This window comes from Saimiri boliviensis, chromosome 1 (genome assembly GCF_048565385.1).
Source record: "Saimiri boliviensis isolate mSaiBol1 chromosome 1, mSaiBol1.pri, whole genome shotgun sequence".
In the NCBI taxonomy this organism is placed as follows: Eukaryota; Metazoa; Chordata; class Mammalia; order Primates; family Cebidae; genus Saimiri; species Saimiri boliviensis.
Window position 1 is genome coordinate 230,923,378 of NC_133449.1, and position 22,060 is coordinate 230,945,437.

The following is a 22,060-nucleotide window of genomic DNA, read 5'->3' on the forward strand; positions in this document are numbered from 1 at the left end:
TTTCTCCACATTCCTAAATCATTTTGAATAAATGTCAGTCATTATCTCATGTAGGGCTGATCACATCGCCTTTTTCCAGAATAATTTTATTATTAAATATAATAGTGAAGGATGTAACGGTGATCTGGCTGCGACAGCTGTCACTCCATTGATCGCCAGGGTTGATTTGGCTGATCTGGCTGGCTAGGCGGGTGTCCCCTTCCTCCCTCACTGCTCCATGTGTGTCCCTCCCAAAGCTGCGCACTCAGTCAAAGAGGATGACCATCCCCCACAGAGGAGGACCGGTCTTCGATCAAGGGTATACGAGTAGCTGCGCTCCCCTGCTAGAACCTCCAAACTCTCAAGGTCCATTTGTAGGAGAATGTAGGGTAGTCAAGCTTCCAAGACTCCAGATACATCCAAATGAGGGGCTGCATGCGGCAGTCTGCCTTTCTAATATATATATATATATATATATATATAATATATATATATATATATTTATATATAATATAAATATATATTTTTTATATTATAAAATATATATATTTTATATAATAATATAATATAATAAAAAATATATAAAATAGCAAAGTATATATACATATATAAATTTATATATAATATAATGTATATAAATTTATATATATATATAAATTTACATATATTACATAATGTATATAAATTTATATAAAATAGTGAAGCAAATAAATATAATAGGGGCATTTTCAAGGTACAAGTTTATAGGTGTATACTGTTTTGGAAAGCCTTAGGTATGAAAATCCCCAAATGCTTAGTAAATTGGAAGATTGCATATATTCAATTAGAGAAGATTTCTTCATATTCTAAAATAATAAGGAGTTTCTCTAAACAGGAGGGCATGACAACTCATGTGCACTTGGCAAGAGAAACTTCACACTCTCCCTGGGAAAACTGTCCTATGTAACCCAATGCAAACCTTCCAGAGTGATATGTATCAGAGAGTGATGCATGGCTAGCTAAACAGATCAGCTGTCCCAATCAATTATGTAACCCAGGGTTTGGGGACTAGATGGAAGAGCCACATTAGACTGGATGGTCAGAGAAGAGCTCTCTCTTCAGGTGATATCTGAGCTAAAGCCTGAATAGAATAAAGCTTGAACAAAGCTGAAGGAGACAGCCTTTTGGAAGACCCACCAATAGACCATCAAAAGGCTGGCTCCTTCAGAGAGCCCGCTAGTAAGTAAGGTCTCTCACATCAGAACAAGCGTGGTGGATCAAAGAACAGAAAGGCCAGACTGCCGGTAGTATGAAGGGTGTGTAAGCTAGGAAGAGTGGTTCTACAACGAAGTTAAGAGATATAAACAAGGACCAGATTGAGTGAAACCATGGTGAGTGCATGTACATTACCTCACTTGGAGCTGAAAAATGTTTTTAAGAATGCAATAAGTGGAAACAGATTTATTAGAGATCATGTTAGTCTTTTTTTCATATTTCTAATTTAAATGTTTCTTTAAAAAATAACTTTATTCCTTATTATGCATTCAAATGACCACCTAGAAATTACCTGTGAAATTTGAACCTCGTGTCTTCACTAATCTTGTTAAATTTAAATTCTGTTAAGTCTGGAAATGGTGGCTCACACCTGTAATCCCAGTACTTTGGGAGGTTAAGGTGAGAGGATCCCTTGAGCCCAGGAATTTGAGACCAGCCCAGTCAACAAATTGAAACCTTGTCTCTACCAAAAAAATTTTAAAAAATAGCCAGGCATAGCGGTGTGTGCCTGTGGTCCCAGCTATTCACGGGGCTGAGATGGGAGGATCTCTTGAGTTGGAGGCTTCCGTGAGCTGTGATCATGCCACTGCACTCCAGCCTGAGTGATAGAGTGAGACCCTGTCTCAAATAAATGAATAAATAAATAAAAATGAAAATAAAAAATAAATAAAAGCATAAGATGAATATTCTAATTGAAAGGCAGTAAAACTGGGTATTTATATAATACTGTTTTACCAATTTTTAAAATTGTTTTTTGCCTAGATTTACGCTGAAAGGCTCTCTCATTCCATTTCTCAACCATGAGACCCCTCAGTCAGGAAAACATTTTCCTAACATTCAATCAGTTTTTTGAGAACACATGGACACATAAAGGGGAACAACACACACTGGGGCCTTTTGGAGGATGGAGGGTGAGAGGAGGAAGCTGATCAGGAAAAAGAACTAAATAACTAATGGTTACTAAGCTTAATACCTGAGTGATGAAATAACAAACTCCCATGACACAAGTTTACCTATGTAACAAACCTGCACTTGTATCCCCGAACTTAAAATAAAAAAAATTCAGTTCTTGTAGTTTATCTTTAATCAATCTGGGATTTATTTTTGGCATTGTGTGAGTTAGAAATTACAGTCGGCTGAATAATAGCTGCCAAATGTGTCCAAATTCGAATCCCTGGAAAACGTGAATGTTACTTTACATGGCAAAAGTGACTTTACACTTATAATTAAGGGTGTTGAGATGGGGAGATTATCCTGGATTAACTGGGTGGGCCTTCAATGTCATGACAAGTGTCCTTAAAAGAGGAAGACAGAATATTTAACAAAGAAGATGAAGAGGTCATGTGAAGATGGAGCAGAGAGAGACTTGAAGATGTCATGTTGCCTTGGAGGAAGGGGCCTTGCAGCTATAAAAGCTAGAAAAGGTAAGGAAGGCTTTCCGCCTAGAGCTTCTGGAGAGAGGGTCCTGCCCATACCTTAGACTGTATATCTTGATTTTGAGCCTCTGGATTCAAGAACTACAGGAATAAACTTATGTTGTTTCAAAATACCTACTTTGTGGCAATTTGTAACAGCAGTCATAGGACATTAACACAGAGATCCAATCTAATTTTTGCCACATAGTTAACTAATTGTCCCAGTATCATTTATTGTAGACTACATTTTTTCCTAACAGGTCTGAAATATTAACTGTGTCATAATGTCAACACCCATATATAACTGAGTCTGTTTCTATTCTATGCTACCAATCAATTTATTTACTCCTGGGTCAATACCAAACTTTTAAATTACAGAAGACCAGCCTAGGCAACATGGTAAAAGCCTGTCTCTCAAAAAAAAAAAAAAAAAAAAAAAAAAAAAAAAAAAAAAAAATTACAATGGTGTTATAGTATATTTAAATGAGTGGTAGCATGTGTCCAATATTCTTTTTTTTTTTTTTTTCCAAAAAGTTTTTTGCTTTTAGCTGCATTTATCCTTCTAGATGAACTTTAGCATGAATTGGCCTACTAAAATGTTTTGAATTTGGATTGAAACTGCGTTAAATATTTAGATTCATTGAAATGGAGTCTGGCTCTGTCACCCAGGCTGGAGTGCAGTGGCGCTCACTGCAACCTCCACCTCCCAGGTTCAAGGGATTCTCCGGCCTCAGCCTCCTGAGTAGCTCTGGGATTACAGGTGTGCGCCACTGTGCCTTGCTAATTTTGTGTGTGTGTGTGTGTGTGTGTGTGTGTGTGTGTGTGTGTGTTTTTAGTAGAGACAGGGTTTTACCATGTTGGTCAGGCTGGTTTGGAGCTCCTCACCTCATGATTCACCCGCCTCAGCCTCCCAAAGTGCTGGGATTACAAGCGTGAGCCACCACGCCTGACCTCATTCAAACATTTTTATTCAGAAACATAGAGTCCATTTTCAAGTCTCTACCCCAACTCCCAACCCTTCGGTAAAATTTTATATTTTCATCACTTAGGATTTGTACATTTTTTAAAGGCTAATTTCTTTTCTTTTTCTTTTTTTTTTTTTTGAGACGGAGTTTCGCTCTCGTTACCCAGGCTGGAGTGCAATGGTGCGATCTCGGCTCACCGCAACCTCTGCCTCCTGGGCTCAGGCAATTCTCCTGCCTCAGACTCCTAAGTAGCTGGGATTACAGGCACGCGCCACCACGCCCAGCTAGTTTTTTGTATTTTTAGTAGAGAAGGGGTTTCACTATGTTGACCAGGATGGTCTCGATCTCTCGACCTCGTGATCCACCCGCCTCGGCCTCCCAAAGTGCTGGGATTACAGGCTGAGCCACCGCGCCTGGCCAAAGGCTAATTTCCTAAGGCTTACTTCTTTGTTGCTATATGGAACAGCGTCTTCTTGAAGTTATATTCTATTTTTTTTTTTTTTTTTTTTGAGACCGGGTTTCACTCTGTCTCCCAGACTGGAGTACAGTGATGTGATCTTGGCTCACTGCTGCCTCCACCTCCCAGGCTCAAGCAATTCTCCTGCCTTAGGCTCCTGAGTAGTTGGGATTACAGGTGCATGCCATAGCCACGCAGCTAATTTTTGGAATTTTAATAGAGATGGGGTTTCACAGTGTTGGCCAGGCTGGTCTTGAACTCCTGACCTCAAGTGATCCACCTGCCTTGGACTCCCAAAGTCCTGGGATTACAGGCGTGAGCCACCACACCTAGCAGAAGTTACATTTCTAATTAGAAGCTATTGGCATGTAGGAATGCTATTGGATTTTGAATGTGGTCATTCTGCTGAATCCACTTAACATCTCTCAGACTTTCTAGTGAGACAATATCGTTTATAAATATTATAATATATTCTCCTTTATACTATTTACTTTTCTTATTTCATTTTCTTGTTTTATTGCATTAGCTAGAATCTATAGAACAGTGTTAAATGGTAATGGTGTTAATAGGCATATTTACCCTTTTCCTGACTTTAGTTGGAATGCCTGTGATGTTTCACTATTAAATATGAGGTACGTTTTACTTTGTATATTTTGTGGAAGTAGTTTAACATAATCTATTTATCTATACCTGTTTTAGTCCATTTTCATACTGCTACAAAGATGCTACCTGAGACTGGGTAACTTATAAAGAAAAGAGTTTAAATGACTCATAGTTCTGTATGGGTGGTGAGGAGGAAACTTACAATAATGGCTGAAGGGGAAGCAGGCACCTTCTTCACAAGGCGTCAGGGAAGAGAAAGAGAGAGAGAGAGAGAGAGAGAAAGAGAGGAGACAGAGAGAGAGACAGAGAGAGAGAGAGAGACAGAGAGACAGAGAGAGAGAGAGAGAGAGACAGACAGACAGACAGAGAGAAAGAGAGACAGAACCCCTTTATAAAGAGGAAGAGCCCCTTATAAAACCAACAGATCTCTCATGAGAACAGCATGGAGAAAACCACCCCCATGATCCAAACACCTTTCACCAAGACCCTGTCTCAATACGTGGAGATTATGGGGATTAAAATTCAAGATGAGATTTGGGTGGGGACACAGAGCCAAACCATATCATTCCAGCCCTGGCCCTTCCCAAATTTCACATCTTTTTTACATTTCAAACCAATTGTGCATTCCCAACAGTCTACCAAAGTCTTAACTCATTTTGGCACTAACTCAAAAGTCCAAGTCCAAAGTCTTACCTGACACAATGCAAGTTCCTTCTGCCTATGAGCCTGTAAAACCAAACACAAAGGGGCTACAGGCCCCATGCAAGTTCAAAATTCAATGGGACAGCCATTAAATCTTAAAGCTCTGAAATAATCTCTTTTGACTCCAAGTCTCACATTCAGGGCATGCTGATGCAAGGGGTGGGCTCCCATGGCCTTGGGCAGCTCCTTCATGGGCTGGCATTGAGTGCCTGCAGCTTTTTCAGGTGCACGGTGAAAGCTGTAGGTGGATCTATCATTCTGGGGTCTGGAGGATGGTGGCTCTTTACTCACAGCTCCACTAGGCAGTGCCCCAGTGAGAACTCTGTGTGTGGGTTCCAACCCCACATTTCCCTTCCAAACTGCCCTTCCAGAAGTTCTCCATGAGGGCTCTGCCTCTGCAGCAGACTTCTGTCTAGACATCCAGCCATTTCCATACATCCTCTGAAATCTAGGCAGAGGTTCCAAAGCCTCAATTCTTGACTTCTGTGCACCCATAGGTCCAACACCACGTGAAAGCTGCCAAGGCTTAGGGCTTATTTCCTTTGAAGAAACAGTTCAAACTGTTCCTTGGCCTCCTTTCACCATTGCTGCAGCTGGAGTGACTGGGAAGCAGGGCACCAAGTCCTGAAGCTGCACAGAGCAGCAGGGCCAGTTTGTCCTTGTAGGCCTCAGAACCCATGATGGGGGGGGCTGCCATGAAGATCTCTGATACGCCCTGGAAACATTTTCCCCAGTGTCTTGGCAATTAACGTTTGGCTCCTTGCTACTTATGAAAATTTCTGCAGCAGCTTGAATTATTACTTTTTCTTTCTTTCTTTCTTTCTTTCTTTTTTTTTTTTAACCACATGGTCAGGCTGCAAAATTTCCAAACTTTTGACTCTGTCAGTTCTTGAACACTTTGTTGCTTAGAAATTTCTTCTGCTAGATACACTAATCATCTCTCTCAAGTTCAAAGTTTCACACATCTCTAGGGCAGGGGCAAAATGAAACCAGTCTCTTTGCTAATGCATAGTAAGGGTGACTTTTGCTCCAGTTTCCAATATGTTCCTGATATGGTTTGGCTCTGTGTCCTCACCCAAATCTTGCCTTGAATTGTAATAATCCCCATGTGGTGGGAGAGACCTGGTGGGAGGCAATTGAATCATGGGGGCAGGTTCTTCCCATGCTGTTCTGGTGACAGTGAATAAGTCTCAAGGGATCCGATGGCTTTATAAAGGGGAATTCCCCTGAAGAAGCTCCCTCTTTTCTGCCACCATGTAAGATGTCCTTTTGCTCTTCCTTCATCTTCTGCCATGATTGCGAAGCCTCCCCAGCCATAGAGTTCATTAAACATTTTTTCTTTAAAAATTACCCAGTCTTGGGTATGTCTTTATTAGCAGCATGAGAACAGACTAATACAGTTCCTCATCTTCATCTGAGGCCACCTCACCATGGACTTCATTGTCCACATCACTATCAGCATTTTGGTCAAAACCATTCAACAAATCTCTATGAAGTCCCAAACTTTCCCATATCTTCCTGTCTTCTGTGCCCTCCAAACTGTTCCAACCTCTGCCTGTTACCAGTTTCAAAGTTGCTTCTACCTTTTCAGGTTCTGTTTGTAGCAGTACCCCACTCTGCTGGTACCAATTTGCTGTATTATTCTGTTTTCACACTGCTACAAAGATACTACCCTAGACTGGGTGATTTACAAAGAAAAGAGGTTCAATTGACTCACAGTTCTGCATCGCTGGGGAGGCCTCAGGAAACTTACAATCATGGCTGGAGGGGGAAGCAGGCACTTTCTTCATGATGTGTCAGGAGAGAGAGAGTGAAGGGGGAAGAGCCCATCAGCTCTTGTGAGAATTCACTTGCTATCATGAGAACAACACGGGGGAAACCACTCCCATGATCCATTCACCTCCTACCAGATTGCTCACTCGACACTTGGAGATTATGGGGTTTAAAATTTGAGATGAGATTTAGGTGGCAACACAGAGCCCAACCATACCAATAGTTATTTACATATACATAATAATGATACAAATATTACTTTTATTTCTAGATTATTAAATTTTTCTTTAAATCAGAATTGCTGATAAAATATTGTTAAATGATCAGTATTTATCATTATGTGTTTCTTAATGTTCAAACATTCTTTTTTCATAAAATAAACCTATCGGGTTATTTTATGTTTTTTGTTTAACATTTGTTTAGTATTTAGATGTTTATTTATTTTTTTTTTGTATTTAATACAATCAGTCCTACAAAATGAATTTGGAAGTGCCTTGTCTTTTTCTTTGCTAAAGTTTAATAATAGTTTAAAATAACAGAAATAGCAAACTCCTTATAGGCCCAATAGAACTATATTAGTCTAGTGCCTTTTTGGTGGTAGATTTTTGGCAACTTTGTCAATTCTCTTCTATAGTTATTTAGTTTATTCATATTTCCTACAACTTTTTGAATCAATTTTTTTTTTTTTTTTTTTTTTGAGAGAGTCTCGCTTTTTCACCCAGGCTGGAGTACAATGGTGCAATGTCAGCTCACTGCAACCTCCGTCTCCCAGATTCAAGCAATTCTCCTGTATCAGCCTTCCCAGTAGCTGGGATTACAGGCATGTACCACCATGCCCAGCTAATTTTTGCATTTTTAGTAGAGACTGGGTTTCACCCTGTTGGTGAGGCTGGTCTCGAACTCCTGACCTTAAGTGATCCGCTGCCTCAGCCTCCCAAAGTGCTGGGATTACAGGTGTCAGCCACCACACCTGGCCTTGAATCATTTTTTACAACATATTCTAGACAATAACGAGAAAATGTTAACATTCACTATCTATAAAGTATGCCTACAAATCAATAAGATAAAAGATCCACTTAAAAATAAGCAAGAGACAAATGAGGATAATAGAAGAAAAATTCAAATAATCATTTGATGTGTGCTTTAATTCTGTTATATTTAGGGTAACCATATATGCCTATTTCCCTGGCAAAGTCCTGGTTTACATGTGTTTGTCCCATAAAATTATGACTAGTATCACATTTTGTCTTGAGAATTTCCTATTTGGGGCTGGGCCCAGTGGCTTTCATCTGTAATCCCAGCACTTTGGGAGGCTGAGGTGGGTGGATCACTTGAGGTCAGGAATTCGAGACCAGCCTGAATAACATTATGAAACTCCATCTCTACTAAAAACACAAAATTAGTCAGGCATGGTAGCTCATGCCTATAATCCCAGCTACTTGGGAGGCTGAGGCCAGAGAATCACTTGAGGCTGGAATCGCTTGAACCCGGGAGGCAGAGGTTGCAGTGAGCGGAGATCATGCCATTGCATTCCAGCCTGGGCAACAAGAGAGACACTGTCTAAAAAAAAAAGAAAACTTCCTATTTGGAAAATAAATCTTATTGTGTCACTACTTAGAATAAATGAGATGCAAGTTTAAATGATAATAAGGATTTTTACTACCAATCAGATTAGCAAGCATTAAAAAGATTTATAATATACATTGGTGGTAAGGTTGTGTTGAAACAGAATATTGGTGAAAGAGTTAGTAATCTCTTTTTAGTTTAGAAATTTGGCAATATCTGTAAAAAGTGTGCATATAATCTGTTCTAGCTATTGGACTTTTGGAAGCTTAACTAATGGGAACATTGGTATAAAGACATGCACTGACAGAGTTGGTGTAAAGACCTGCAGTGACAGGGTTGTTGTAATGGTCCAGAACTGGAAACAGTCTACACGTGTGTCAACAGGCTATTGATTAAATAAATACAGGTGCACCTGTGGAATGTAATACTATGTAGATGTTTAAAACAATGAGAAGCAGTAAGATACAGAATGGTATTATAGTTTTAATTGGCATTTGGAGAAATATGCACATTCAACATTTATTTTTCTGTGCTTAGAGAAAAAAAGCCTGAAAATATATACACCACACTTAACACCTGCTATCATGAGGGTTAGATGAACAGAAACTGAAACAGAAAATTTGTAAAGGTTTTGTGAAGTGTTGGGGGTGAAACGGTTTTTGAAAAAGACATAGCTTATTTGGCAATAATACAAGACACTACTTATGCTGGCAGGAAACAGAAAAATCTGGTTTGGCTTGGTAACCGGTGTCAAAGAGTAATCTTTTAGTTCTGTTAATGTTTCTTCTGGTTGGAAGTGTGTGGACTTTTTTTCCTCTGTCAGAAAACTTCATGGCTATCTAAGAGATTTTTCAATTCTGGAGATATGGAAACGTTAGACCATAGCCTATGGAGTTATTATTTTTTATCTTTCTCTAAGAATATACAGTCTTACAATTTTAAGGCAGTAAGGGACCCAAGTCCCTTCTTGTCAATGCTCTCATTTTCTTTTTGGTCATAAAAAGAAAGTTTTATCTATTTCATCCAGGAATATATGCTTTGTATCTTATATGTAATATTCCAGAGAAAAAGGAAGTTACCCGTAACTTTTTTTTTTTTTTTTTTTTTTTGAGACAGAGTTTCACTTTTTGTTACCCAGGCTGGAGTGCAATGGCGCGATCTCGGCTCACCGCAACCTCCGCCTCCTGGGTTCAGGCAATTCTCCTGCCTCAGCCTCCTGAGTAGCTGGGATTACAGGCACGCGCCACCATGCCCAGCTAATTTTTTGTATTTTTAGTAGAGACGAGGTTTCACCATGTTGACCAGGATGGTCTCGATCTCTTGACCTCGTGATCCACCTGCCTCGGCCTCCCAAAGTGCTGGGATTACAGGCTTGAGCCACCGCGCCCTGCCACCTGTAACTCTTTTTTGAGGAATAGACATTGTTAATATTCACACCATTCAAGGACAATGTAAAAACAAATCAACCCCCCAAAAACAAACCCCCCAATCAAAACCCCCAATATTGTAGGTCAATCTCCTACCTGAGTCTGCATGAAAAAATAAAAATATTGCAAAATAAAATCAAGCAGTTAATTAAAAATGACAGACTCGAGGATATTCAAGTCCATCGGAAAAACTACTCAAAGTAAAAGTGGATAAATAGGTTCATGTACAGTTCTCAGAGAATAAAATGCAAATGGAGTAATAATCACAAGCACATAAAATATTCTCAAGTTCATTATGATCATGAAAATGAAAATTAATTACAATATAATCATTCGTTTCATACTGATGACAATAAAACACTTTTAGAAAGCTAATCGTTTGTGAGAATGTGAAGGAAGAAGATTACACATTGCTAAAAGTATGCTGGAAAAAAATTTAGGATATCTGGTAAAAGTACACATACTCTAAAACCAAGAAATTCCATAATCAGGTATGTGTCAGAGATTTTCCAGGATATGTGTATATCAATGTCTTCATTTTATAAATAAAGTCACCAAAGCCTAGCTCCTTTTATTATTAATATATATATACTTAGTTTTTATATATGTGCCTGATATATATGAAGCATTACATAATATATAGTTATGATCATCAATAGTCTGTTATAGGTGAAATTCTTTTAATTAATAACATTAATATAGACAAACAACACATTTTAGGTGCTCATCGTTGCATCTCCGGAGGTATTCTAATCGCTGAGTTAAAAACCTGCCAAGATTTGACCAGACCAAGTTTGGAGGACGTTCCTTCCTCTCCCACCCAGAGCCACGCTCGTGCGTGCTTCCACAGTGACAGTGTGTCCTTTTACACTTGGAGAGCACACTCTGATTCTTGAAAACGCCCACCGCCTTCCCAGAGGCAGCCGGCCTTTAGGTTAGCGTTCTACCTGGCAGAATCACTTGACAGTTTGAGTACCTGGCTTCCAGGACTTTGGGTGTTAACGCCTGCCTGGACGGGAGGCACTGGGGAGAAGCGAGGGACGGCGCTGAAACTCACAGGAGAAGGCGGGCTGGTGGTAGGCACTCCTGGAAAGGGGTTTTTCCGGGTGCCAGCACCCGGAGAGAGCTACTCCGGGGCCGCCTGGGCTTGCTAGTGCCTCTTAGTGAGTGACACTTACGGGGACAGGACACTAGAAGAAGTGGTAGAAGACAGCTGCGCCTGGCGCGCGAGTTGGTCCATTTTATTTTTGGTAGCTAGACGGCAGTAGGACAAACCACTTCAGCTCCAAACGGGAACTGGTGGCCTCAAGATTTTTTCTTTTTTCATTTTTGGTAGCTAGATGCTGGTAGGACGCACCTCTTCAGCGTCTGTGGAATTCCCATACGGGAACTGGAGGCCCCAAAATGTTTTCTTTTCTTTTTCTTCCTTTTTTTTTTTTTTTTTTTTTTGAGACAGGGTCTCGCGCTGTCGCCCTGGCTGGAGTGCAGTGGCGCGATCTCAACTCATCGCTACCTCCGCCTCCTGGATTCGAGTGATCCTCCCACCTCAGCCTCAGTAGCTGGGACCACAGGCACGCGCCACCACGCCGGCTAATTTTCGTATTTTTTGCAGAGACAGAGGCTCGCTATGTTGCCCAGGCTGCTCTCGAGCTCCTGGCCTCAAGTGATCCACCCACCTCGGCCTCCCAAAGTGCTGGAATTACTGTTGTGAGCCACCGCGCCCAGTCTGCCTCCCAGATTTTCGTTGCAAAGATGGAATGGTCGTTTCTCCGCGGATCCTTAAACTGTCGCTGGGAGAGTCCTCCTTAAAGTCCAGGAGAAAAGTTGCCTGCGGCGGATGTGATAGTAAGGCAACGCCGGACGGAGGAAAGTAGCCGAAACAAGCAAGAAAACAAGAGAAGGGTTTAGGAAAAGTTGATCTGGCGTGGTAAATGGCGTTTCCGGAGAAAACTGAAAACTATTGCTTTACAGAAGTCTAGCAAAGAGCTGTCCGGGCTCTGGAAACTCCTTAAGGGATCAAAATGAATGCAATGGGTATTCTTGTCCTGCGACACCACTTACGGGCCAGGAGCCCGGCGGTTCGCCACAGAACCTCCCTTCGCGCGGCCAGGCTCCCGGCAGCTCAGCTACCTCTAAAACCCGGAGCAGGGAAGTTCGCGCAGGCGTGGACGGCCCGGGACGGAGCCTGACGGCACGCATACTGCGCATGCGTAGGGGGTGCACCACCAGGTCGGCTCGGGGAGCCGTGACGAGTCCGGAAGCGCCTGCGCGCGTCTCTCAGTAGGGGAACTAGTTTTGTTCCTTGCCCTCTGGACTGGAACCGTTTGGAGACGACCCCCGGCAGGACCAACCCCGCACCCGCCAGCACCGCGGCAATGTCCAGCAACAGTTTCTCTTACAATGAGCAGTCCGGAGGAGGGGAGGCGGCGGAGCTGGGTCAGGAGGCGACCTCAACCATTTCCCCCTCGGGCGCCTTCGGCCTTTTTAGCAGCGATTTGAAGAAGTAAGGAGAAAGGTTTGGGGTGTGGGGATGGGAGGGAGGAGCTGGGGACTTGGAGGAGTGGGCGCCGGGGTGGGGCTCGCTGGAGAGGAGCGGGGTCACCCAGAGACCTGAGCGGAGCGGGGCGGTAACTTGTCCCGCGGGTGGGTGGATGGGGTTGGTTGGCGGTGGTGGGAGTTGCAGGAGTTTGGGGCGAGTGTGTGTAGGGGCCTCTAGTAGTTTTCTTAGTGAAAAGAAAACCACCTGGTGAGCTTAGACCCCCCCACCCCTGAAGACGCTGATTGAATTGGACTTGGCTGGCTCAGGAGTTTAAATTTTGAGCATAGTTTTCTAGTTTCATTGATAAATTCCCTGATTAGGGTGAAACGAGTATTTTGGTCAAAGTGAATGCGAGTGTTGCTTCTGGGAAGTTATTTTGAGACCCCAGAGTGTGGGAGCAGAGAGGTGGATTTGGGCTGTTGGAATGGATAAACTGGTTTATACCAGTATTAATGTTCTTGGGCAGTATCCGTTGCACTACAGACAAAAACACCAATCCAAAATAAGCATATGAATAGAAAATATTTAGAAGGAGTGTTACTCTGGACAAATCCTAAACTTTTACAGATTATTAATGTGAATTTTAAATATGAATGTTAAACAAGGTACACTTAGTTTTGTAAAAAGTACCACTGAGAAATGGAAGGAAATCCCAAGTTGATTTTTGTTGGGGTTCGGGGTGGGATAGTGGTTTTGGTGGTGGTAGTGGTTACATTTACCAGAATCCTGGTAACTTTGTTTATATTTTATTGTAATCATTTTTACATTTCTCTTATTTTAAATCTTTCATTACTAAGCAATATGGCCACATAATAGTGTGTTGCTAAATTAAGGTAAAATAACTGTGCTGGTAGCTTTGCAGGTATATTAGAGGGTATAATTAAAATTTAAATTAAACGTTACTAACTCTTGCGTGGTCTAGAAAGTGCTACTAGTTGAAATTAGGATTCCATTTTGATTGTATTGATGAAAGAAATAATATATATAGCATGTAAGATACATTCTTTTGAGTTTTTCTGTCTTCTAGGTTAGAAAAGTTTAAAAGTAAGGTAACTGATTTTGTTTTTCATTATGTGCACTGGATAGGTAATCCATTATTCTAGCACGGAGCTTGTGGCCTCTACAGTTGTATTAGCAAAATGTTTAGACTGAATTAACCTGTAAATCGGCATTAATTTATTTTGCAAGTCAATTTACTTTTCTGATTTGTTTTTTTTTTTTTTTTTTTTTTTGAGACGGAGTTTCGCTCTTGTTACCCAGGCTGGAGTGCAATGGCGCGATCTCGGCTCACCGCAGCCTCCGCCTCCTGGGTTCAGGCAATTCTCCTGCCTCAGCCTCCTGAGTAGCTGGGATTATAGGCACGCGCCACAATGCCCAGCTAATTTTTTGTATTTTTAGTAGAGACGGGGTTTCACCATGTTGACCAGGTTGGTCTCGATCTCTTGACCTTGTGATCCACCCGCCTCGGCCTCCCAAAGTGCTGGGATTACAGGCTTGAGCCACCGCGCCCGGCTTACTTTTCTGATTTGTAAATCCCAGCACTTTGGGAGGTGAGGCGGGAGGATCACTTGAAGCCAGGAGTTCGAGACCAGCATGGCCAACATGGTAAAACCCGGTCTCTACTAACAATACAAAAATTAGCTGAGTGTGGTGGTGCACTCATGTAGTTCCAGCTACTCAGGAGGCTGAGTCAGGAGAATCCTTGAACCTGGGAGGTGGAAGCTGCAGTGAGCTGAGATGGTGCCTCAGCATTCTAAACTGGGCGGCAGAGACTCCATCTCAAAAAAAAAAAAAAAAAAAAAAAATTTTTTTTGTCAGATTTGGACCTCATTTGGGGGGAAAAAAACCAAAAACCAAACAATGTATGGCCTTGACTCTGTGACCAGTGGTCTTGAGGTGACCTAACAGGTTGGGTTTAATATAAAATTAGCTAATTGATTAGGGGTGATATGTAATGATATGTAATATATGCAAATTACCATGGTTGAATGTGTTCCTCAAAAGATATTTATTGTTTGTGCATTTGTGCACACCGATTTACATTTATTGTCTGATTCAGTTTTCCTAACAGCCCTGCAGGTTATTACCAGGTACTTCTCTGCTCCCACTTCACACATGAGGAAGTTGGAGCATGGTCGTTAACTTGTGAAAGCTAGAACATTACACTGCCTGAATTTGAACCCAGGTGCTCCAATACTAGAGCCCATTCTCTCAAGTGTTTAGATATGCTACTTACTACTTGATGAAATTTATGGTATTTTTATTAGTGAGTGCATGCAACTCACAAAAAGTTTGAAACTTTAAACAGTAGCTTTAAGTAGTACCACCAGAGAAGCTTCCAGGGATTAGAAACATTTGGCTCTGGAACTGCAATCTAATGGAATTGTACAGAAGCAAGGAGACCTCTGTTCTGGAAGTGGTCATTAAATCTCTCTTGAGTCCACATTTTCTCATTTATAAAACTCTAATATTACTTGCCTTTAAAGAAAATCGAATGACAAAATTTATGTGAAAAACTTAAAGCTTACCCTGTTCCTCAGCTCTTATTTTTAATGGTTTACTCTGGTCAAGTTTAGAAAAAAGTTGCAACAGTAGTACAGAGAGCTACCCCCTTGCAGGTTTATCATTAAAAAAATTGCTGCATTGCTTGCTTTGTAGCACTCTGTCGCTCGCTCACTCCGTGCATATACAGGCACGTACACATATTCATGTTATTACTTCTTCTGAACTATTGGAGACTCGGTTGTACACATCATGTTCTTTTACACTTTAAACCCTTAATGTGTAATTTTTAAGAACAATGATATTCTGTTATTCAACTACAGTGTTGATGTATTCAGGAAATTTAATGCCCATACAATCGTATGTAATCGTTTGTTCTAATAAAGTTTTTTTTTTCCCTAGCATTTTTTCCCTCAAGTACAGGATCTAGTCCAAGATAATATATTTAATTTAGTTGCCATGTCTCTTTAATCTTCTTTAGTCTAGAATAGTTCCTTAGCCTTTTTTGTCTTTCATGACCTTGACATATCTAAGGATTGCAAGCCAATTATTTTATTCTATGTGAATCAATTTGGGCTTGCTGATGTTTCCTCTATTTAGATTCAGGCTGGAATATCCTTAGCCGGAATACTACCGTAGGTGATGCCTCCTTTTCAAACTATTACATTTGGAGGCATAGGGTGTCCATCTTCATGATGTTAATTTTCCTAGTCACAGGGTTGTCCAGTTTCTCTATTGTATTATTGCTATTTTTTTTTTTTCAAATTATGTGTGGGGAGACACTGAGACCATGCAGATGTCTTGCTCTTTATTAAATTGACCACTTGTGCATTTAACAACCGTTGATCAATCTCCTGAACCTGTCTTTTCCATCATGGCTGCAAAATGGTAATGTTTCATCTCTCTAAGTCCCTCTACTGTCCTGCTCCTTGGCTTTTTGACCTAGAGTTGTGTTCTCTGATCCTTCACTAACCATCTCAATGATGTCGAAGTACTTCCTAGTCATAGTATTATTGGTGATTTTTGTTTTCCGAATTTAATCTTATTTATCAATATTATTTATCCTCTCGCCCCCCTCTTCAAACAGAACCAGAATTAGATGGCTTTATGAAAGTGGATCCTATACCTAATTTGTTGGCTAAAAAGGCCTGTGTATTAGATTATTGGCTTCAAGATTTTTAATTTCTTTATTTAAAATGTAAAGAACTTATTTTTGTATTCTTAGGTTTTATTTTTTGAGATATGTTTTACTCTCTTGCCTTGGCTGGAGTGCAGTGATCATGGCTCACTGGACCCTCAGCCTCCTTGACTCAAGTGATCTTTCCCACCATAACCTTCTGAGTAGCTGGGACTACAGGTGCATGCCACCACACCCAGCTTATTTTTATATTTCTTGTAGAGATGGGGTCTTGCCATGTTGCCCAGGCTAGTCTTGAACTCCTGGGCTCAAGCAATCTGAATGCCTCATCCTCCCAAAGTGCTGGGATTATAGGCTTTACCGTTGTGCCTGGCTCCTTTTTTCTTTTTAGAATGTTCTCAGCTTTTATTGTTTCTGTTTTTTTCTAAGTTATTTTTCTTTTTTATTAAAAAAAAAACTTAACCAATTTGGGTTTGTGTGTGTATAATTAAAAATAATTTTAATAATTCTATTACTGAATTAAAAATTTAGGAATTTCCAGAAACAGACAAGACTAATTAATTTTTCTTAATTACAATAGTAAAGCTACTAAACTTGTAAATCTCTCTTCTTTTGAGAGCATCATGATGTAGTAGAAAGAACACTGAAGCTGGAATAGTGGCCCACACCTGTAATCTTAGCATTTTCAAAGGCCCAGGCAGGAAGACTGCTTGAAAACCCAGGAGTTCCAGACCAGCCTGGGCAATGTAATGAGACCTTGTCTCTATAAATAAAAACGGGGGTTGGGGGGGAACCCAAAAATCATTGGACCCAGAGTCAGAAGACCTGGATTTAAGGTAGTGTTTTCCACTTGCAGTGGTGCTGCTTTTTTCAAGTTGCTGGTGTATTCAAACCTCAGTTTTCTTATTTCTATGCAGTGTGTAATAATACTTGCCTCTTTCATGAGGATCTCATAAGATGGTATACTTCAAAGTGATTGCTAAACTAGGATATTAACTAACACTGTTTGGGAAAGTTGGTGAAGACTTCATTGAGGTAGTGACATTTTAGATCTTAAAGCCGGAGGTTTTTGCCAGGTGGAGGAAAGATGGGTTCTTTAGGCAGAGTATGTAGAAACCGCAAGAGTTGCAAAAGAAAATGCAGGTTCAAATGAGATGGATATTTAGACATCACGATTTCAAATAGTAGGTAAAGTGTGAGAAAGGATGAAATCACCCAGTGAAAATTTTTCTTGTTAGATGAGAAGGCAGTATAGACAAAACCCAGCGGACACCAGGATATAAAGTATGAATGGAAGAACTAGAAAAAGAGACAGAGCTCAGAGGGGTGGGAAACCACAGGAAGGTTTTTTGTTTTGTTTTTTTAAAGATGCTAACAGGAAAATTAAAAGAAGGAAATGGCCAGCTATGTCAGGAGTTATAGAATGAGGGCAGATAAAATGAAGGCTGAAAAGAGGCTCTTGGGTTTAACAATCGAAAGGTGCCTTTAGCAGCCAGTAATTTAGCAATGCAGTACCTCCTGAACACGTTGAAAGGTGGCATTTTTACTCCCTGTTGAAATCATTTGTTTAACTCCCTGTTTTCATTTGTTTAGATTCAAAGAGCTAATTGAGGTGCAAGCAGAGGGCTGCATGCTTTCCTGTAGTCAGTAATACAACCCAGTGTATTTGATATTGCATCAATAAAGCCTGACTTATTTTTTAACTTAAATTTTACTCATTGTCAACTTTACGATATCAAACATGAAAATCCCATCACATTCTTTCTTAACCTTTACTGTCAGTAATTCTCAGGAGAGTCCAGTAGGAAGATTACATGTGTCTGTGGTTTGTATGCAATTATAGCAACTCTGACTTTATCTCCACTATGTGTTGTATCTTTCAAGAAGGCATGTAGAAATGCAGCTGAGTGAGATTCATTTACTTAGAGGAATGTTATTGAATATACTTTATATAAAAATAAAATTTTATTAATAGTGACACATTATATTTGACCTACCTCAAAGAGTCATTGTTTCTCACTATGGGGTTCTAAACTTATTTGTGTTTAAGTCTGTTCTTTATTAATACTAGTGTCTATACCATATTTTGGGGTGCTTTTATTTAACATTTTTCCATGGTCTAGTTTAGAGCTTCCTCAACTTTCTTTTTGCTTATCCTACTATTTCTCATTTAAATCTTTATCTTATTCTGTATTTTCAGTTTATGTAGTTGCTCAGTGAATATTTCTTAAATATTTATATAGATAAATCTTTCACACATTCTGCTAATTTAAAGAGTATGATTTGTATGAGGGTGCCTAGCAAAATGTTTGGCTCATAATTTTGCTTAATAAAATATTTTCAGATCCTTATACTCAATTCAGTGATTTAGATTCCATTAACGTTTACTCTCTCATTAGCCAGTATTGTTAAAAAATGAAGCATGACTGATTCAGCAGACCTTAATGCAGAAGGAAACCCTCATCTGGTATCTCCATTGTATTGTATTACAGCATCACCCTGAAGCTTATTGTGTGTATGTTCAAAACAGCCATTTTTTCCTTGGGATTGCTTTGGTCTTTGCTGTGGTTAGAATTAATTGGCTTGTAATTGTCACATAGGTGTGGAATGAACTTTACAATCAGGATTTTTAGTTTTTATCCCAGTCTTCAAAGGCAACTTTACCTCCAAAATTTTGAATTATTCCATATGTACGGTTCATTCCTCTGTGTTTGCACCATAAAAATACATAACAAGTAGAAGATCTTTTTCTTGTTTTTAAGAAATTTAGACTTTATTTGGAGGGATAAGGCTAATGTGAACTAACTGTCAGTAATTCAGGTATACAATTAATGTTAAATTGTATAATTCAACTTTTCAGTGTGACATACAGATTGAAAATTACTTGTTATAAGCCTTTGTTTGTGTAAACAGTGATTTACTGAAGACAATGGAAATGCTAGAATTTTGAAATGTCAAACACATTTCAGTTTGAGATGTTGAAAATGTTGGTGCCCTGAGTTATAAGCATGGTATGAAGAGGCTTGGGCTCCTTCCTCATTGTGCATTCCTTTCTCTTGTGCTCAGGAGTCCAGGGTTGCTGTTATGAAAATACATTTCAGTTATGATTTTGTTAGTATACTGTTATACATCTGATCATCTAAGTTCTGAAGATTTAAATCTCCTGAGTTCTAATAATTCCAGTTTTGATAACTGATCTGTCATGTTAATTATGTTTAGCTAATTGAAATTTATGGTCATTAGATCTGTTGCTAGAGCTGTTAACATATTTGCTTGCTGTATATGTAACTAGATTCCACTGAAAAAAAATTTTTTTTTTGCAACAGGTACATTAAGTATTAGGAAAATATAGTATTTTATTGATTTTTTTCATTAAAGTAAATTTCAGCATTTGTTCCAAGTTGACTAAAAACAGAAGAAGAAACCGTATACTAGTATCTGCAGTGCATTCCTAGAAGCTGAACTAGTTGTGTTTGTCTTCATAAAAGTAAGACTGTTAGTTTTACAAAGGGCCGACTATTCAAATTAAGGATTGTCATTTCAGTGGTGCAGTAGGGTTCCATTTATAATATCATTTAATTCTTGAACTATATTTCAAATTAAATAAGATTTTACTACATTGAATAGAAATTTGATGAAATACTGCCTGTAAACAGAGTCCTGCTTTCCAACAGATTATAAAGCCTTTTATCTTATTTTGCTTTGCTTGCATATCTTCTTCAAGCAGAGTCGGTTTTGACTTTTACATTTTGTCTTAATAAATATTCAAGAAAATATTCTTTCCTTGACAATAGGAGATGCTATTTTAAAAATCACTAATCTGGTAAAATTTGAGGAGAAAAATCTGAAAATTAAATTTTAAGCCTTACCATTAAGTCATAAGATGTGAGAATTTATGTTATTTAAAAAAATATTTAGTATTTGGAGCAACATTGCCAGAGCTGAATGATTAAAGCACACGAAAAAGGCAGACAGATGGTTGGTTGAAATGTTCTTTTTTGCTGCATGAAAAGTTATAAATGCTCATAAAATGACAAATGTATTATAGTGAAATAATTTGACAGTATTGCAATTGTGTATATAAATGAACTACTGACAAAAACAAATTGCCTGCAGTCCAAATTCAAAATTTAAAATGAAGAGCTTAAAGTAGAATAATCAAGAAGGAAATGATTTTCCTCTATTTCATATTATTATGAATAACATTGGTTTGTGTATTTAGAGAAGGCTTATTTAGCATATCAGCTGGAAAGACAATAAATCTACAAAAGTGAACAACTTATAGTGAATATCTGTTTATTGATGGACTGATTATTTATATTGCTGATAGGAACCAACCTAATTAGAAGTCCAGTGTCTTTAATTTAGCTGAGTGAGTTGGCATGGTAGCTGGACAAATGAGAGAAGAATGAATAGGGCCTTGTCTCAATTTTTTTTTTTTTGTTTTTGTGCTGCTATAACAAAAAACCTGAGACTGGGTAATTGATAAAGAATAGAATTTTATTGCTTATAGTTTTGGAGGCCATGAAGTCCAAGATTGAAGTACAGGCAAGTTTAGTTTCCTGGTAAAGGCTGCTTTTTGCTCCTAAGATGGCCCTTTGTTGCTGCATCCTCTGGAGGGAATTAATGCTGTGTCCTCCCTGGGCAGAAGGTGGAAGGGCAAGAGAACGGAAGACTGTGAAGCCTCTTTTATAAGGTCCTTAATCTCCTTCATGATGGGAGGAGCCCTCATAACTAAATCTTAAAGGTCTTATCTCTTAATTCCATCACATTGACCATTAAGTTTTAACACCTGAATTTTGGCAGGGATATATTCATAGGTTGGCAGACCTAGGCATCACCCAACTTTATTCTTGGAATGGGTTTTCTGCAAGTTTTTTAAAGCCTAGGTTGAGAATGTGGTCAAGAAGGATGAGGGAGAAGTCAGTAAAAATATGAGGGCAGAGAGATAAGGAGCAGAGTGGAAGGTGGAGACATGATTGTGTAAGGGCCTTGTAAAATCATTGTAAGGTCTTTGATTTTACTCTGAGTGAGGAGGGGAGCCATTTGGAGACTTTTGAGCAGAAGGATGAGATGATTGTTTACTCTTTAAAGGGACGTTTGCCTCTTGAACTAGGAGTAGACTGCAGCTTTGAGGCAGGGGGACCAGCAAGGAGACTCTTACAGTAATTTAGGCAAGAGAAGGTGATCAGATTTATTAGGTAGTGGAGAGAAGTGGGTAAGTTATGGATGTATTTGAAAGGTAGAGCCCATGAGATTTGCTGATAGTTTGGATGTGATATGTGTGTGGGAGAAAAGATATCAAGGGCAGATACAAGGCTTTTTGCTTAAACAGCTGGAAGTTTTCAACAGCTGTCAACTAAAATGAAGAATATTGTGCAAAGAGCAGTTTTTTTTTTTTTTTTTTAAAGGGGAAAGGGGACCAAGAGCTTGTGCATGTTAAGTTTAGAGATGTGATTAGGCATCCATGTGGAGATACTAAACAGGCAGTTGGATATCAGAGTCTGGAGCTTAGAGGAGGAGTCAGATTGGAAGTATAAATTTGGGAATCATCATGTTCTAGATGGTATTCGATACCATGGGATTGGATAAGACACCAAGGAAGTGAATGTAGAAAAGGGTCAGAGTATTGAGTCAGTCCTGGGGCATTCCTGGAGCAATTGTGTCAGATAATGCAAATGGGTCAAGTAAGATAATTACTGAGAAGTGAGTTTTGGATTTGTTGGTTAGGGGGACTTTG

At 39.5% G+C, this 22,060-nt stretch overlaps 1 protein-coding gene across 7 annotated transcripts in view; it reads left to right on the forward strand.

Annotated features, from left to right (window-relative positions):
* Positions 1–12,364: 12,364 nt before the first annotated feature.
* Positions 12,365–22,060, forward strand: part of AP3B1 (adaptor related protein complex 3 subunit beta 1) — a 279,241-nt gene continuing 269,545 nt past the window's right edge. For 5 of the 7 annotated variants that reach the window (XM_074384437.1, XM_003920819.2, XM_010340959.2 and 2 more), the window contains exon 1: positions 12,366–12,644. In XM_074384437.1, the coding sequence (XP_074240538.1) occupies positions 12,517–12,644 (128 nt within the window). In that variant the 5' untranslated portion in view covers positions 12,366–12,516. Of the gene's footprint in view, positions 12,645–22,060 lie in introns of all 7 variants that reach the window. The other 2 variants (XM_074384448.1, XM_039468512.2) reach the window with 2 other exon arrangements.